This window comes from Microtus ochrogaster, linkage group LG9, assembly GCF_000317375.1.
Source record: "Microtus ochrogaster isolate Prairie Vole_2 linkage group LG9, MicOch1.0, whole genome shotgun sequence".
NCBI classification, from domain to species: domain Eukaryota; kingdom Metazoa; phylum Chordata; class Mammalia; order Rodentia; family Cricetidae; genus Microtus; species Microtus ochrogaster.
The window spans coordinates 29,110,402-29,129,590 of NC_022034.1; the positions used below are offsets into that span (position 1 = coordinate 29,110,402).

Below are 19,189 nucleotides of genomic sequence, written 5' to 3' on the forward strand. Positions count from 1 at the left end.
GAAAGGAAGGAAGGAAGGAAGGAAGGAAGGAAAGAAGGAAAGAAGGAAGGAAGGAAGGAAGGAAGGAAGGAAGGAAGGAAACACTTCCTTTCATAAGTCTTGGAACTAGCTCTTGTAGACCAGGCTAGCCTCACAGAGCTTTGCCTGCCTCTGCCTCCTGAGTGCTGCGATTAAAGGCATAGGCTACCACCACCCGCCCTTCCTTCCTTTTGAAAGCAGGGTTTGTCTTGGTTCACAGTCTGAGGATGAGCTGCTAGTTACATGGCACTGACCAGGGACTGGAGCACACATGTTCCTCCTCCTTTGGACGTTTAGAATCCACTTGCCTGTTTTCAGGACGGGATGGTCCATTGCCGGCACTGGACTAGCCCTCTGGTCCCGCTCTCTTGAACTTGCTGCATCCTTACGTTCTCCCTCTCACCTTCATCCTGTCAGGAGCAAATGTAGTCATAGCTGTAGGGGTAGCCCCAGCCAATCACCTTGTTTGTAGGGTGGGGTGGCCTGAGGATATTTTTTACTAATAAATATTGCTGGTGTGCTCTCCCCCACCCCTTCTGCTTTCCTGTTCTCCGCTGGAACCACAGGTTCTGTGAGTCTTTCCCTAATTAAAGCTGAATATATTCTTATAATTTCTGTCTGCCTTCATTTACGCCGTTACACATAGCCTTTACTTGGTTAATTATTTGGGCTTGGTGTTTGAAACAGTCTCACGTGGTCCAGGTTGGCCTTGAACTCTTGATTCTTCTGCCTTCACAGGTGTGTGACACTGTACTCAGCTCTAGTTTTTTAAATTTATGTGTATATAGTAGAATAAAAGACCTTGTCTCTAACACTTTCTGTTTGGTTTTATAGTTGATTATGTCAATTATTAATTATGTCCTCTGCTCCTATATTCAACAATCTTCTTGTTTGTAGTAAGTTTTCCCTATTTACACTGTCTTCTTTATGCCCCTACTATTTTCACCTAAGTTGGATGCAGTAGGATCCTCATGTTTCAGAACGCTCAGTGACATGCAAGAACTGATAGCGCATATAAGCAGGAGTCAATTTAGACGTCTGAGTCCCTATGTGTTTGTTTTAAATGGTAGTGTATATTTTATAGAAGTTCTCAAGCTCAAAATTTTAAAAAGTGCTTTCCCATTTCCCTCACCTTTTCTTCATTTCCACAGTGAAACCGTCACCCAGTGCACTGCTCTTGGTGGCTCGAGCCGGGGCTCAGCTGCTTCCATTCCCGCTTGTTCCAGAGCAGCAGTGTTTGGAGTTGTTCCTTACAATGTTGTTGTTTTTCCTAAAACAGGGTAGCTCTATCCTGGAGTTTACAGGCTGCCTCAGCCTCTCCGTTACTACACACCTTGTTATTGCAACTGTGCACCTCCAGACCTGGCTGCCTCTTGAGGCTCTTACCCTTCAAAAACACAGCTCAGTTTATCTACAGCCTTTTCATCTTGGCCTTTTTACATTTTTAGGAACACTCTATCACAGTTGATATTGGAATGTCTACTTGGAAGGAGCAGACTTTTCTGTCCCATTGTGCCTTGCTAGCGAAGAGCTGCCAGGCTGCAATGGAATTGGCAAAGCACGGTGCTGAGGTCCAGGACATGGCATTTCAGTATGGGAAGCACATGGCCATGAGTCACAAGGTATTGTACACCCTAAGTTCTGCATACTGAAATGTGATAAATATGATAAGTGCCAGGAAACTGCTGGCACTTGATAAGCTGCTTTTATATCTTGAAAAATGCTTATTGTATATAAAAAATATGTCAGTCAGAGAGAGTGGTGGTTATATAAGTGGTATAATTGGCAAATTCTATGTAATTTTGGTGTTTGTTTTCTTACGACCTGAAAGAATTCTTGAAGTAACTCCTTAAAATTATTAAATAACACGAAATATTATTTCTGTGCAGTGTGCACTATTTTTTTATTTTTGCTATAGTTCCCTCATAAATAATTATGTTAAACAAGTTGTGAAAAGTTCATAAAAAATTGTACTGAATAAAATTGAAAGCTTTAATTTTAATATGTGATTTAATTTTTTGTCAAAACTGGAGCATAGATTTATTAAGAAAAAGTAAGAGCACTCCCAAGAGTAGGAGAACCTAGAAGGGAGGAATGCCATTTTTTTCAAAGATGTATGAGATATAAAATTTTACTAAACCTGCTGCATTCTGATTGCCTTCATCTAACTTTACATTTTCAGTTACCTAGAGCAGCCAGCATTATATAATAGAAAGGCTCAATCTCAAAAAACAAAAACAAAAAACAATACTCCCAAAATTGCAGTTACATGCTTTCAGTTGTTACTTAACTCATACAAGGCAGGAAAACATACATGTTTGTGTGTTTCTGTGTGTATGCATGTCTATGTGTCTGTGTATGTATTATGTATACGTGTGTGTATATATGTGTGTGTGTCTGTGTATTTATATATGTGTTATATGTGTGTGTAATTCCTGGATGAATTTTTCACTTTGAAACTTGGGTTCCTTTATAAACTAGTTGTATTTATTATGTGTTTATTTAAGTCTCTACATTTAACTGAAAGAAGAAGGAGCTGAGGATGTAGCTTAATGGCAGTGACTGCTTACACTCAGGTCCTAGATTCATCACCAGAGGCATACACATTGTGAAAATTAATTCCCAAAGAATTGTAAAGATTGTTGCTAAGTCATCCAGAATGTTGGTGCTCATTGAATCCTACTACAATGCATGGAAAGACTGTAACCGGTATCCTGAATCGATATATTGTACTCATGTAGCTCCTCTAACTGCTCCTTCTAGATAAATTCTGACCTTCAGCCTTTTATTAAAGACAAGACCAGTGACTTTAAGACTTTTGACCTAAACTCAGCACCTGTAGTCTTACATCAGGAGTTTCTTGGAAGAGATTTGTGGATTAAGCAGATTGGTGAGGTAAGTTGAAATCACTCCTATTTTTGATACCCTTGATATGTAGTTGATACCTAGTGCATGGTGGCAGCCTGTTTTCTTTGCAGGTGGATTCTATATAACCTACATGTTTAAGAGGTAAAACACTGGTCCTAAGCTGGAGGCCACACTGGCATGTTATCTTAGGTCGAGTGCATAGACACCACAGCATAGCGCTAGTGCCTGTTGTGAATGCTAATTAACTTTGGGAGTTTTCCTAGCGGCTTCAGAAACTGGGCATGGTAGCACTACCACGCTTTAACTGACGGCAGTTTCCCATCTGCGGACTCGGGTGCACACTGCACAGTAGCAGGAGCTCCGTCTGTCAGCTCATTGGGTTATTTTAAAACAAACTTGGGCCTTGAACACCCATTCTGAGACAGTATCAAAACCAGGAGGGTGGGGGAGCATGGTGGAGTGGGAAGAATGAGGGGACGTGGACTGGGGATGGCACAGTAGAGGGACTATTTGTTTCTCTTAGTATAGAAACTCTGGTTAAAAAAAGCTTCCTGCCTTTTCATTCAGAGTCTCCTGGGATTTATTTAACTAAATGGCTGTAGTTGGCATTGTTATACTGAGTCTGTAGATGTAGGAAGGGTGACAAGAGCAGCTGAGGGTAGGAATACAGGGTGGCAGCCTTACAACAGAGCGCCTCAGTGAGGATCTGCGTTCTGAAGACAGAATTTTCCCTCTCCTAATCCTCATGTAATGACTCTCGAAATGCTAGCGGCCAGCTTAAAATCCCTCATATTCACCAGAGAAAACTGAAAGAGTTCATTCTTAGGGAACTGTCAAACCCCAAAGAAAGGACTGTTGGGGCTGGAGGGGCAGTTCATGGACCACTCAGTAAACATTCCATATCCATGAAGAGTCACCTCCAGTGACCAGTCTCAGCATGCCTCATGACTACTGCCTCACCCTGGAGAAGAATATGGAAGAGAGGAGCACAAGGCACTGAGAAAACACCACCATTAAAGGCAGTCTAAAGCAACCTGACAAAAGGGAACGTAGAGGAAACAGAGACAAAGTGAGGACAACTTAGACACACTATTATAGTACCCTTAGCACAATATTAAACCCAAGAAACTGACGAGGTAGTATATGAGAAAGGACAAACCTTGAACAAGAAATTAGATTATAAAACATAAAAATATTGTGGGTTTATTTAATAAGAAGTTTGTGGGGTTGGAGACATAGCTCAATGGATAGGAGCACTTGTTGCTCTCAGAGGACCTGGGTTCAGTTCCATTCACCCTTTGGCAGCTTACAACCTCTGTAACTTTAGTTGTAGAGGATCTGTGCCCTCTTCTGGCCTCTGGGGTCACCATGCACACTCGTAATACACAGCCATACATGCAAGGAAGTACTCATATATAAAATAAAAGTGAATTAAAAGTAAAAACAAGCTTAGAATAGGCAAATAAGCAGCTGGGCATGGAGACTCGTCCCTTTGTTCCCTGAGCTCATTAGGATGAGAAATGAACATTGTAAGCTCAAGATCTATAGAGTGTCAGGAAGCTTACCTTCCCTATCCTTGTTTCTGAGAGTATGGAATATATTCTGTCAAAGACAAGGAGACAGGGCTGAAGACACGGCTCAGTGGTATGTGCAAAACCCTGGAATCAGCCTCAGCATTATTAAAAAAAAAAAAGTCTAAAAAGTAGGTGATGAGACACAGACATGAACCGTAATAAGGCCTACAATAGCAGCTTGTACCATATGTCAAGTTTTGTTCCAATTAAGAGTCTGAGGCACAGTGAGATTAAGTAACTATCTAAGTATCCCAAGCAGATGCGCTGCAGGGTCAGTCCAAATCCCTCAGTAGCGTGTTTCCCTATGTGTCATGCTAGCAAGTCTTAGACTCATAGCTGTGCATGCAAGCATCACTGAGACAAGAGGACAAATAGCTCCAGGAGGAATTCCTCTCTTTTCTCTTTTTTAAAGAGTGTGTGTGTGTGTGTGTGTGTGTGTGTGTGTGTTCATGTGTGTGTGTTCATGTGTGTGTGTTCATGTGTGTGAGAGTGTTTGTGTATGTCAGTGACAGTGCACACATGGTACAGCCCACATGTGGATATCAAACGACAACCTCAGATGTGAGTACTTGCTCACAGTATGTTTGAGGTAGGCCCTTTTTTGTTCACCCATGCGCTCCTAGGGACTCTCCTGTCTCTGCCTCCCATCCTCCTGTAGGAATACTGGGATAACAGATTACGTTCCTGCATCTAGCTTTTCTGGGGGATCCACGCTGCAGTCTTCATGCTTGCTGAGCTATCTGCCCTACCCCAGGAAAGTATCTCTAAGAGTAAAACTGGGATTAATGAGTCACCTAATATGCTTGATCATATTGAGAATTACAGATGGCCAGGCAAGATGGTTCACACCTGTAGCCCCAGCATTTGTGGGGAAAGCAGGAAGATTAGGAGTTCAAGGTCATTTCTCAGCTACATTATCCAATTTGAGACCAGCCTGGACAGCACGAGACCCTGTCTGAAAAGAAATTAAATTTAGGGGTTAGAAAGATGACCCAGTGCTTCGGGGCTCTTGCTGCTGTTGCAGAGACCCAGTTCAGTTCCCAGCACCCACATGGGGCCGCATAACCATCTAGTTTCAAAGGCTCCCTCTCCTTTCTGTATAAGTGTCCAGCCAGGCAGTGGTGGCACACCCCTTTAAACCCAGCACTCTGGAGGCAGAGGCAGGGTATCTCTGTGAGCTTAAGACCATCCTGGTCTATAGAGCAAGTTCCAGGACAACCAGGGCTACACGGAGAAACCCTGTCTCAAAGACTCTCCTCCCCCAGAAAAGAGTGTCCATGAAATTGAATGGCATACTTTGCCAAGCCTGGAATCCCAGTTCCTGAGAAGACTGAAGCAGACAGATCCCCAGGTTCAAGTCCTGCGTGAATTACAGAGTGAATTCAAAGCCACGCTGAGCAATTTAATGAGGCCATATTTCAAAATAAAAAGTAAAAATTAGAAGAGATGGAGGTGAGTTCGGTTTTAAAGTGCTGGCTAGCATGTGTGAGACCCTCAGTTCAATCCCCAGAATTACACGATAATAAATAAAACAGTCACACATGGAATAAAATGAAGCAATTATTGGCCTATCTGCAGAGAAAAATTAAAAATGCATAAGAAAGGAAATGTAATCACAATGTTCCATATGGCTTAGAGACTAATATTTATATAGCATAAAAATTTAAGTCCTGAATATTTTATAAGAAATGGATTTTGTTTATGAAATGATGCAAATACCATTTAGAGTTAGGAAACATTTTCAATTTTTATTCAAAAATTATTAACCAAAATTGTAAAAGTAGATTCATTGAGCCAAAATGAGAGGAAAATGAAAAGCATTCGAGAGATATCATGCAAAGTTCCACAGGACCCACATGCTGTGGGAATTTGCAGTCAGCCCGCACTGCGCACTGGTCCCAGTCATGCCTTCCTCACCAAGTTCTTCCTCATGTTTGCCTTTCTCTTCTGACCTGTTGAGACTTAGCTCTGCTTTCGGGAGTTTGCTCTGGCCTTTGTCCAGCTCTAGCCTAGCGATAAACACCTTGCTCAGGTGAACAAGGGCTGTTGTGTGGGTGCTGCTCCCCCTGCACTGCTTATTAATGTCGTATTTCTCTATCTTGACCTGAACTCCCTCGCCATTAGCTGGCCTTTGCAGTGTCTTTGAACCACCTCAATCTCATTGTTCTTACCAGCAGCCAGGGAGCAGGCATATACTGACTGCAGCAGTTCCCCAGGGAACAAGCGAAACACGCATGGCCTTCCTGCACACTGAGGGGCTTTTGTGGGGCTTACTGCAGTCTGAAGTCACAAAGGGATGAACTTCACGAGCATCATCCAGCACCAGTTAGAATATGGACTAATCAAAAAGTTTGATTGAATAGGAGGAAGGTAGGGGGAAGTGTTTGAACATTTAAAAGATTTAAGTATTTCTTTCATGTATCAATGGATAATGTCTAAAATTTTAAAATTAGGAAAGAGCAATATTTGAAAATAGAAGAAAAGACTAAAGAGAAGGACTTAGGGTCTGCAAGGTGCTGAACCTTTTTTTTAAAGAGTTTTATGCATGACTTTTAAATACTATTCTCTTTATTTCTGTTTTAAAACTATAATTTCACTTCTAGACCTCTGTCATAAAAAAAAACCTTTCAGAGATGTGGGCAAAACATACTAAAATATTAATTGTAAAAGAAAGAAAATTAAAATTGACCCATTTAAAAAAATGTGAGATGGGTATGGTGGCTTATACCTGAAATCCCAGGGTAGAAACAAGAGGTTCGGGAGTTCGTGGTCACCCCCAGCTTCACGGGACCCTGCCTCAAACAAACAAGTGTCTGAAAAGGCTGTGTGAAGTATGAGGCAGCTGAGGTTGTCTGCGAGGTTATTCTGACAGCTGAACTGAATCTATGTATGCAGCTGGCACTACTAACTCTAATTGGGTTGCATTAGAATACATTGCAAATTTACATTTTGGTTGAAAGATGCACTGAGTAAGTTCAATGAAAGCTAGCCACTCTCCCTTGGAGTTAGAGGTACTTATGAAGCCATGACATAGATATGGGTTATGGGGAAAGCAAGTTGTAAATCTACACAAGAGTGGTCCAGGAACACCCAAATAGTTGGAGAAATGTCCTAAAACGTAAGTCTTTATCCCCTTCCTGACTTTAGGGTTAGAGGGAAATGATGTGGAAGAGCATCCTGAGCATCCACTCAACTCAAGCGGAGCTGGTGTGGAGGCTGGAGAGCACCGAGATGATGCGAGCAGTTTCCACCTCTGCCCCAGGGATTTTGTGGACACTGCTCAGTCCTCATCCCGTGGGAAAGACTGGCTTATTGTCCTTTCGCAAGCTTTCCTGTCCGAGTTGTGAAGAAAGAAGCCGCAGTAAAGAGAGAGACTCACTCAAAGCAATTAGTTTCTGACTATGTGCGGACCTCATTCTTCAGACTAAAAACTCTTTCCTTGAGTTTTCCTAGTCACCTAGATTGTAGTAACATGTTTGTGTGAACCTCATTAAGATAACGATCTGGTTCCATGAATAACTCAGAGATAGTACACACTATCTGTGTAGCATAACTAAATCTCAAAGAGGGTTACTCGATAATCTCCAGTTTGTTCATGTGATTTGCTCTTCCATTATTTCTGTGATCCAGTCTCCCTCCAGTTTTGAATTTGACTGTAAGATCCTGAAGAAGAAGAATAGCAAGTTCACTAACTAATGACTCCTAACCCTGGCACTGGTACTTGGAGTTGTCGCCCGTTTGTCCAGAAGTGTCTGCACGGGCATGTGTTTACATTTGCTTGTCTCTGGGTAACGCTGTTGGCGACAGCCTGTTCTGTCAAATGGAGTCAGCTTGGTAGAAGCAAGGTGCCCGTGGAGGACGGGAGTTAGGCCTGGCCTCTGCCGCATTGTATAACTGTAATCACATTCTCTCATATCCCTTTTATTATGTTCTGTAAATTTATGGCATTGAACTGGATCATTTATAAACTATGTTTTAGTTCCCAAATGAATCTGAAACGTACAATACTTAAGAGATGCAATACAAGAAAAAGATACATCTCTATTTATAACTTAAACCAGGACCAGTGAGACGACTCAGCAGTAGAGACGTCTGTGGACAGGCCTAGGGACCCGAGAGCCATCCCTGAGACGTCAGGGTGGAAGAAGAAGGCTCTCTCCTCCGTTGTCTTCTCACCACCACACTTGATGTGTCTCCCCTACACAATAATCACAGTGGAAATGTCAGGTGTGGTGGCACATGCCTTTCAAACCAGCACTCAGGCGGCAGGGGAAATGGATCTCTGAGCCCAAAGCCAGCCTGGTGCATAGTCCCGGTGCAGGCAGAGCTGCAGTGATGCCGTTTCAGAAGAGAAGGGGCTGGTAGGACCGCCGATGAGCTGAGAGCACCGTGGCTCTTGCCAAGGACCCCGCTCTGGTTCCCTCACCTCCATGGTGATTCGTGTCTGTGACTCCGGCTCCAGGGGGACCTGACACCCTTCAAAGCTCTCTGCAGGCTTTAGTCACAAAGGGTGCACGCATCCACATACAATAAATAAATCTAGAAGAAATTCTTCTGGAAAGAAAATCTTGTTTCTGATGTTGGAAGACCCATGTGATATCTCCTTATCACCTGTAAAGCTACTTTCTGCCCTGCTCCAGCAGGTTGGTGTTGTAACTGCTCTTTGATTTTCTGTGCGAAGAGGGAGGACTAGCGACTGGATGCGGAGGCAAGCTCGCTTTCTCTTAGTGCCTGTTCGGCAGCGCTGTGAAGCTAGAACAGCACCTTGCAATGTCTCAGGCTCTGCTCCCGCAAGGCTCTGCAGCAGCTGTCTTGATTAGATACTGGGTTGTCAGCCGCTGAGCCCTGAGCATAGACACCCTTCCTCAGGAGACAGTCAGGAACGAAACCGGGCCCCGTAACAGCTGAATAGCTGTTGAGCACTGTCTCCATACTAAATTCAACACATCCCTCACTACCTTCATTTTAAATTTAAATTTGTAGCTGCTGAAAAATAATGATGAGGTGAAAATGCAGTTAGTGAATGGGTGATTCACCTGGGGAAGTAAAGTCATTACTCGGTTTTCATTTCACTCTAATAAAAGAAGTGAATCCTTCGGAGAGCCGCAGTGCCCTGACTCTCTCGGGGCGACCAGGGGCTATTGCAGGTCAGCAAGCTTTATTTTTAATGATCCCACTAGTTTTCTGCTGCCATTATAAGTCACCTGAAGAAATAAGAAGTATGATTATATTCTCGGCTGTTCCTGAAAGTACAGAAATGTCACTTAGGCTTGCCACATTCTGACACTGTCATAACCAGCCGTAAAATACCTTAAGCGCATTACACATTGCTGTTGCTGAGCTGTAACTCACTTGTCCCTGGATAGCCTCTGTTACTTTTTTTTTTTTTCCGAGATAAGTTTTCTCTGTAGCTTTGGAGCCTGTCCTGGAACTAGCTCTTGAAGACCAGGCTGGCCTCGAACTCACAGAGATCCACCTGCCTCTGCCTCCCGAGTGCTGGGATTAAAGGCGTGTGCACCAGCATCACCCAGCCCTCTGTTACTTTGTATTCAAAAAGATAACAAAGACTACTAGATAAGTCCACTGTGTAATGGAAAAATTAAAAATTGCTGCGAGATCCCCGGCGGTAGCAGGCAGCAGAAATGCTGTAGGTCCCCAAACGGTGGTAGCGGGCCATGTGGTAGCAGGCAGCTGGCCCTGAGAGCAGCCAGTCCCAGGCAGAGACGGCTGCCAGTCTTGAAAAGGGGGAGGGGGTGAGGGAGAAGTGGGGAGAGGCAGAAGCTGCCTTTTCAAGAGAGGAAGGGGGGAAATAGGATAGACTAAGGCTGTAAGCAGGAAGGAAGACCTGCCTACCTCAGTGGGCGGGAAGGGAGTGGGCGTGGCTTGTCTCTTAAAGAGACAGAACAACCATTACACACTGCATAAAAAATAGTTTCTTAAATGAAAGAGATACACATTAGAAGTTCTCACAAATTGCAAATGGAAATTCTCCTAGTTGTTTAAGGTAGTTTGAATCATTTCTTGCTGGAGGGAGGAGTGTGTGTATGATTGATTGAGTCAGGGTCTGATGGATCTCAGGCTACCTCCTAAAATGATCTTGAGCTCCTGATCATATTTGCCTCGGCTTCCCAAGTGCTGGATTAACAGATTAGACCATTATGCCTGTGCTATTTTGAAGCATTTCTAAGGAAGTAATGTTGTGAGCATTTGAAAGAACTATTTGAGTGACCTTGGATTATGACTGGATATCTTCTGAATTGAAATATTCCTTAAGTAATTCCACCATGGGCTAGAGATATTCCTTAAGTAATTCCACCATGGGCTAGAGATGCAGCTCGGTTGTTAGGGTGCTTGCCTAGCGTGTACAAGGCCCTGGGTTCCATCCCCAGCACCACATACAAATAGGCATGGGGTGCACATCTGTCATCCTAGCACTCAGGAAGTGTAGACAGGAAGATCACAAGTCAAAGTTTGAGGCCAGCTTGAGCTACTTGAGACCGTCTCAAAACCACGTAAGTAAATTGTAATAAAAAAGAATCCCAGCATTTAGGAGATAGAGGGAGGCAGATTTATAGTCAAAGGCCAGCCTGTGCTTTATATCGAGAATCTGCCTTGGACTGGAGAGATGGCTCAGAGGTTAAGAGCACTGACTGATCTTCCAGAGGGCCCAGGTTCAATTCCTAGCACCCACGTGGCAGTTCATAACCATTTACAACTCCATTGCCACCTTCTGGCTTCTGTGGGTGCCAGACACATATATGGCACAGAGACATACATGCAGCCAAAACATACATTCCTACACATAAAATAAAAAAATAGAAAGTATTTTTAAAAAAGAAAAAAAAAAGACTGTCTCCAAACAAATGACCACAACTAGTGAACTAGTGTCTGTGTGTGTGTCTGTGTGTGTGTGTGTACGTGTGTGTGTGTGTGTGTGTTCATATGTTGTATTGTCAGAGAACAAAGTGACTGACTATAGAGGGTGCAGCAGTAATTTGCCTTAAGGTTTCTTGTTTTATTGAGGTGATGGGGGAAATGTACTGAGATTGTAATGTATAGATGTGTGAATATCATTGTAATTAATGCTGGGGGTGGGAGTGGGCCTAAGAAAGAACTTGTGTCCAGTTGTAAGTTGGGACAGGGCTTTGAGAATGGTGACATGGGCTATAGCTCTTGAAGAGAGCTTGATTATGAAGATGGGAATGGTTACGTTGATGGGATTGGAGGAGCAAGAGACCAGTGAAGACACTTTGAGGGCCCTGTTGAGGGTGGAAAGTCCAAAGCAGAGGATTGCCAATGAAAATGGGAAGTTAAGGGAGGTCAAAGAAAAATGCATCAGAGCTAAAACTATAAGCTGTGAAGACAATAGAGGAGCCTGCAGGTGGGAGAGGCATAGACAGCCAGGATGCCAAGGTTGGTAACAGGAAGAGGAATGTAAATGGAAAAGCCAGTCGGTTAGATTCTCAACATAGTGTGCTTGAAGTGCACCCTCCAAGTTGATGGCCACTGTCTTGGGACCTTCTGCTGGACAAAACCACCTCTGTGGTTAGCCTGGTTTCTTGCTTGTGGCTTTTCTGAAGCAACAGTAGATTTTTGTTTGTTTGCTTTCTCCTGGCCAAACTGGGCAACTTTAAATTCATGTCTCCCCAAGATTCTCCAAAAGCACCAGAAATCAGGTTACAAAGGATAATTAAGACCTCTAAGCAGAGAGATTTATTAAATTTGAGAGCTGGTCTCCATGCTTCCCATTTGTGTATTGCTCCTCCACTTGCCAGCCGACCAGAGGAAGAGACAATGAAGAGCTGCTCCAGCCAGCATTGACATTTCCCCCCTGGTACAGGTCAGCTTTCCCAGATGAAAGGATGGTTCAGTCCAGCTGAATGGTCCAGCAGTTCTGCTCTGAGAATGACTTCCTTGTCAGATGCCTCCCGTGCAGCGTTATTGATAGGCAAAAATGGTTGAGGCCGAATGGAGAGGCTTTCCCTGGGTTTGGCTGCTTTTCGAGCTTTGTAACTGGAAAGCCTGGCAGCAGGAAGCCTGGTCCTTCTTAGCCAGAACGCTGAGCTTCTCTTAACTTCATGGCAAGTGGACCTGGCTGGTTTCTGTCTCACACTGTATCCAGACCATTCTGGAGGACAGTGGAGATGTACTTCCCCTTGCTCTGTGCCCTCCAGACCTGCTTTTTAAACATGCACTTCACTTTCCCTCTCAGTGCCTCTCAGTGCAGATGCACAGGGACTTGGTTTTCAGGAAGATCTGTTTGCTCCGTACAAGGCAGGAGGCTGTGACAGGAGGGTTGCCACAAGTTTGAGGTCATTTGCTACAAAATGAAGTCTTGTCTCAAAAAGCAAAACAAAACTGGGGGGGGGGCATGGGGAGGGTGGGGAATAAGAACATGAGGGAATGGGGTGGTTGAGTTGGGAGAGGGACAGATGATGAACGGGTAACTACTGGTGGTAGGATTTCCTACAGCAGACAAAGAGGGAGAGCAATGAAAGAGATGCCTTGATAGAGGGAGCCATTATGGGGTTAGAGAGAAACCTGGTGCTAGGGAAATTCCCAGGAATCTATAAGAACGACCCCAATCAGTAATGATTTTGATGGGGGCCCACATGTGCAGCCAGAGAACAATGACCAGAACCTGGAAGCAACCTAGATGCCCCTCAACTGAAGAATGGATAAAGTCAATGTGGTACATTTACACAATGGAATATTAGCTAAGCTGTGAAAAAACAATGACATTATGAAATTTGCAGGCAAGTGGATGGAACTAGAAAAAAATCATCCTGTGTGAAGTAACCCAGACCCAGAAAGACAAACACGGTGTGTTGTCACTCATAGTGGGTATGAGACGTAAAGCAAAAGACAACCAGGCTACAGTCCACAGCCCCAGAGAAGCCAAGACCCTAAGAGGGATGCATGGATCACCCTGGGAAGGGGAATTGGATGAGATCTTTTAGGTAAACTGGCCTTCTCCTGTAATCGGACTGGTGACTACCTTAATTGTCATCATAGAACTTTCATCCAGCAACTGATGGAAGCAGATGCAGAGCTGCACAGTCAAGCAGTGGGCCAAGCTCCTGGAGTCTAGTCAAAGAGAGGGATGAGGGATTATTTGAGCAAGGGGGGGTCAAGATCATGATGGAGAAAACCACCAAGACATCTGACCTGAGTTCGTGGGAGCTCATGAACTCTGGGTGGACAGCTGGGGAACCTGCATAGGATCAAACTAGGCCCTCTGCATGTGGGTGACAGTTGTGTAGCTTGATCTGTTTGTGGGACCACAGCAGCGGGGCCAGGATCTATGCCTGGTGCATGAGTTGGCTTTTTGGAGCCCATTCCCTATGGTTGGATGCCTTGCTCAGCCTTGATGCATGGGGGAGGAATTTGGTACTACCTCAACTTGATGTGCCAGGCTTTGTTGACTCTCCTGGGAGGCTTTACCCTTTCTGAGGAGTGGATAGGGGGTGGGGAAGAGGGGGGCAGGAGGCAGGGACAGAGGGGGAACTGGGGTTGGTATGTAAAATGAATAAAAAATTTCAAAGAAAAAAGGTGTCCCAATATGCACCTTTCAAAACGTAGACAATAGTAATTGGAAATTGGAAACAGTTCATTTGTGTCATCTCATCCCTCTTTGTTACCTGGTTTACAAGAAGCAGAAGCCCGCCCTGTGCCTCCATTACTTAACCAGCAGGCATGAATCTGTCTGCCGTGGTCCCGGTGGACCTGAGCATAACCTCTTGAGGTGAATCCCTTCCTGCACCCTCCAGATCAGATCCTGCTCTAGCGGAGCTCTTGTCGGCAGCATTGTTTTACAGTGCTCACAAGACTGAGGAGTTTCCCTGTGCTGGCAGCACTGAGCGTGTTCTTGTCTATTGTTGTATTTTTAAAAGATAAAACAAGGTTCAAACTCCACATTCTCTGTGAACTGCTAAAGACTGGGAAAAATTACTTTCTCCGCTCATGACCTGGATTGAAAAGCACACCTACAGGCAAAGAGATGAGTGAATCTCTTCCAAAGACCCTCCTAATGAAGCCCCCAGGGAGTACAAGGTAGAATTCACAGGGGTTGAGAGATGAGCGCTATGGCAGGGGGAGGTGCCAGACTGGAGCTGGATCACAGCATTATTTTTGCGTTAGCCTGTTTTGGGCCCCACTGAAAAAGTCATTTTAACAGTATCTTGTTCACTGGAAATTCACATGACAAGTGGCAGATGTCAGAGAAGGGGGGTTACACACTGTATTCTCCTCGGGACCTAAGGAGTCCACGGAGAAGGGGGGTTACACACTATATTCTCCTCAGGACCTAAGGAGTCCACTAGCTGTTCTCCTCATTTAACACGGATGCAGAAAGCAGCATAATCAGGAAGGATGCTAGACAGAGAGCAGGCCAGTGGCCTCAGACAAATCAGAGTCTCAGACAGGGAACTGGAATATCTGCTTCTCACAAGCTACCTGGGGGATTCTAAAAACACCAGCCCAGAATCTGAGAGATCCCAGAATTGGGGAACTACTAATTATCCAGTATTTTTTTTTAATTTTTATATTTGCTTATTTATTGTGTGTGTCTGAGTATCTGTGTGCCCCAAGCATGCACGTGTGGGGGCCGACATGTGCAGGTCAGAGAACAGCTCGTGGGTATTGGTCCTCTCATCCCACCATGCCATGGATGGAATTCAGGTTACCAGGCTTGGCAGCAAGCACCGTTACCTCCCTGAGCCATCTCACCACCCTGGTCCAGTATTCTTCCATTCCAAATCCAGTTAAGGTCTAGAAGCCATATTTTCTAGAAGTCTCCCAACACATCTATCTTCCAAAGAAGTCACAGGTCTTCTAGAGTGGGTACAATTAAGACCTTAGAGTATTTGCTGTCCTCAGGAAACGGCCCTCCCATCCGAGGCTGGGTGAAGTCTCTGGTGGTCACCTCATTCCGTGCTAGTCTCTTTGCTCTTGTATTTGTTTTGTGTGTGCTCATGTGACAGTCAGGACACAAGTTGAAGGTGCTGATTCTCTCCTTCCACCACGCGGGTCCCAGGGATCAAACTCTGGTCACCCAGCTTGGTGACAAGTGTCTCTTCTCAGTGAGCCTTATTACCATCCCCAGTCTTTTGTTTCAATTTTGATTTTTGGGAGTCAGTTCCCTCCATCATGGGGCTTCTGGAGACAGAACCAGATTGACAGGATTTTCACTTGCTACACCATCTCACTGGCCCTTCTTTGCGCCTCTTCAACTTCTTCAAAGGGGAATTCTCTCTCTGTCTCTCTGTCTCTCTCTGTCTCTCTCTGTCTCTCTCTCTCTCTCCGTGTGTGTGTGTGTGTGTGTGTGTGTGTGTATGTGTGTGTGTGTCTTGGGAGTCAACTCAGGTCATCAGGCTTGGCGCTAAGCCCCTTACCCCTGGAGCCGCATCTGACAGTCCGAGTTGGGGGCCTTTAATTAGTGCTGCTGGATCATTCCTGCTTCCATCCTTTGTTCTACGTTAACAGAGCCTTTGAGGTTGTTTTTTAAGGTTGCAGTTTAGATTCCCTATTATCTACCTGTAAATAGAAAATGAAAATGGCATTGGACAATATGGGTAAACTTACTTGGAGCTAGTACGATGGCTCAGTGCATAAGAGCACTTGCTTTACAAGCGTAAGAGTCTGGGACCCTGAGTTAAGATACCAGACATCCGCATAAAGAAGCCTGTGTGCCTGCACGTGCCTGCAACCCAAGTGTTAAAGGGCAAAGACAGGTGCATCCCAAGAACTCACTGTCCAGCTAGCCTAGCCAGAAATGAGAGCTTCTGGCTGAGTGAGAGACCCTGTAGCAAGTCAATAAGGTGGAACAGTCAGAAGATAGCCTCCCTTTGCTCTGACCTCCACATATGTGCAGAATGGCCATGTACACCCACATGCTCACACACATACAGCACACACACCCACACATTTGTAAGGCATTAGTAAGGACTCCTTGTTAGCTGTGTATTAACTCATCCAGCTTCCCTAGAGGCGGTACACTAGGTCAGTCTCTGCGATAGACAGCACACGAGCAACACAGTTAAATAGAAAACATCCATCTCTCCAACCGCTCATTCAGCCAGACACTAATCTAGTGAGCAAGGAGAAGCACTTTCCTGACCCTGGTGGAGCTTCAGTTCTAGAGGGATATTTCATGGGACAATGGGGAGACTTGGATATGTAGGTTAAGGTTTTAGTTTGATGGCTACCACATGGTTCTATCTGAAATAGCCCATGAATGCTCAACCTGTGCTGAAGCCAGCCTAGTGAAGAGTCATGACAAATCCAGATGGAGTGTACGTATGCTTAGAGTCCTGCTCTTTCAACTTTTACTTTAAAATTTTTATAGACAGGGCCGGGATATGCCTCTGAATAAACTGCGATGTAATCGCGAGGTCCTGAGTTTGAATTTCTGACGCATGTGTAAAAGATGGTGTGGCGCCACGTGTCTGGAATCCCAGCACCGGGGAGCTGAGACAGGTGCACCCTGAGAACTTGCTCTCCAGCCAAAAAGAAAGTAATGTGTCCAGGCATGGTGGTACATGCCTTTCAACCTAGCATTCAGGAGAGATATCTGTGAGGTTAAGACCAGCCTCGTATACATAGCAAGTTCCAGGCTAGTCAGGACTACACAGCGAGACCCTATCTCAAAAAATACATAAGGTAGAAAAGTTATTGATGCAATTAAAGAAGACATATTAATATCAACCTCTAGCCACCACGTATGCCTATGCCTGCAGGGACAAATGACGGAGAGAGAGAGAGAGAGAGAGAGAGAGAGAGAGAGAGAGAGAGAGAATGCTGTAGGCATATGCATGTAATGTGTGTATGTGTGCATGTGTGTTTATATTTGTATATGTATAAATTTCAAACAAAAGTTGAAAGAACTCTTCAGATATACATATATATGAATATATAGAAAGAGAAATCGCTAGCTATATGATTATGTATATGGTTCAATATATGTTAAATAAAACAGGAGGTTTGGGGAAAAGGAATTGAATTTTATTCTTTTTTAATATTTCTACTACTTTGAATTGTGGGGCAAGTGTGTGCATGTGAGTGCAGGTGGCTGCTGAGACTAGACGCATCTGCTGCCCTGGAACTGCAGTTCCAGGTGACTGAGGACCTCCTGACATGGAAGAGCAGTGCATGCTCTTAACCGGGGAGCTGTTTTTCCAGCCCCATGAATTTTATCCTTTAAGAAACAAAACACGCCAGGCAGTGGTGGCACACACCTTTAATTCAAGCACTCAGGAGGCAGAGACAGGCAGATCTCTGTGAGTTCAAGGCCAGCCTGGTCTACAGAATGAGTTCCTGGATAGGCTCCAGGCCCCAAAACCATGTCTGGAAAGGGGGGGGGGCAAAAACATAAAACACTAGAATATTCCTAAAAGGGAGTGAAAAACAGAACTAACTATTTTCTTCTTTTCTCTTTTAGGCTCAAGAAAAAGGAAGAGTAAACTACACCAAGGTGAGTCTATTTTATGCATACTACTATCTGCTTTACAGTTGGTCACTTTTATATCTAAACGGTCAAAAAAGAAGCATTATGACTAAGCATGGTGGCACTAACTTTTAATCTTAGCACTCTGGAGGCAAAAGCAATCCAGATCTCTGTAAGTTTAGGCCAGCCTCATCTGCAAAGAGACTGCCATTCCAGCCAGAGCTACATAGTGAGACCCCACCTCAAAAATAAATAAATAAACAAAATGGATTTGATTGCCAGAACCTGAATCATGGCACACAGCCATTTGTGACTCCAGTCCCAAGGAATACAACACCCTCTTCTCTCTCACATACATGGTGTAAAACATACATGCAAGCAAAACACCCATACACTTAAGAAATAATGTCACTTTTTTTTTTTAGTTTCTTTTTTGTATTGGTGCAGAGAAAATGTTCTTAACCATTCAAAATTGTAATCTGGTGTACTTCTTTTTTTTTAATTTATTTATTTATTAAGGATTTCTGCCTCCTCCCCGCCACCGCCTCCCATTTCTCTCCCCCTCAATAATGTCACTTTTTAATTTAAAAAATAAGTTTTAAAGAATCATGATGTTTAAAGCTATGAGACTGCCATTAGCAGATAAAATAAGATTCATTCAACAATGTGTGTATTTATTCCATACAGTGTGTTAGATATTGGGAATAAAATGGTGAGGGCCAGCAAGATGGCTCAGCAGGTAAAGGTGCTTGCAGCCAAGCAGATCAAAGCAAAGCCTGGTGATTTGAGTTAAATCCCAAAACCCACATGATAAAAGGAAAGAACCAGCTCTTCAAAGATGGAGGGCATTAAGTGGTTAGAAGCAGCAGGCATGCTAGCTAAGTATCTCCTCTAATGCATCATGGGGGCCCTGCCTTCACAACCTCACCTGGTCCTGATTGCACCCTAAAGGTTCCTCCTCCAAAAATCATCAGCATATCAAATAGGGAACCAAGTTGAGGACATATTCAAACCATACTACCAGTGGCATGTTGTGTAGCATGGAACTTGTATGAGCACAAGTTCCACACCACCTGTGGAGCCTTTGAAAGCTGTTGAAATAAGAGCGGCGGAGCTGCATCCCCAGCATCCTGCCGCCCACATGGCTAGCTTAGCTTATGCCCCGAAATAATTACACAGAAACTGTATTCTTTTAAACACTGCCTGGCCCCAATAGTTCCAGCTTCTTATTGGCTAGCTCTTACATATTGATCTAACCCATTTCTATTATTCTGTGTAGTCCACA

The 19,189-nt window shown here is 44.2% G+C and overlaps 1 protein-coding gene across 2 annotated transcripts in view; it reads left to right on the forward strand.

The window, feature by feature from the left end:
- The window catches only part of Pdss2 (decaprenyl diphosphate synthase subunit 2), a 243,409-nt gene that overhangs the window by 192,289 nt on the left and 31,931 nt on the right, over positions 1 to 19,189 (forward strand). For both annotated transcript variants that reach the window (XM_026787457.1, XM_005363584.3), the window contains exons 5-7: positions 1,467 to 1,640; positions 2,782 to 2,913; positions 17,899 to 17,931. In XM_026787457.1, the coding sequence (XP_026643258.1) occupies positions 1,467 to 1,640; positions 2,782 to 2,913; positions 17,899 to 17,931 (339 nt within the window). The remainder of the gene's footprint in view (positions 1 to 1,466; positions 1,641 to 2,781; positions 2,914 to 17,898; positions 17,932 to 19,189) is intronic.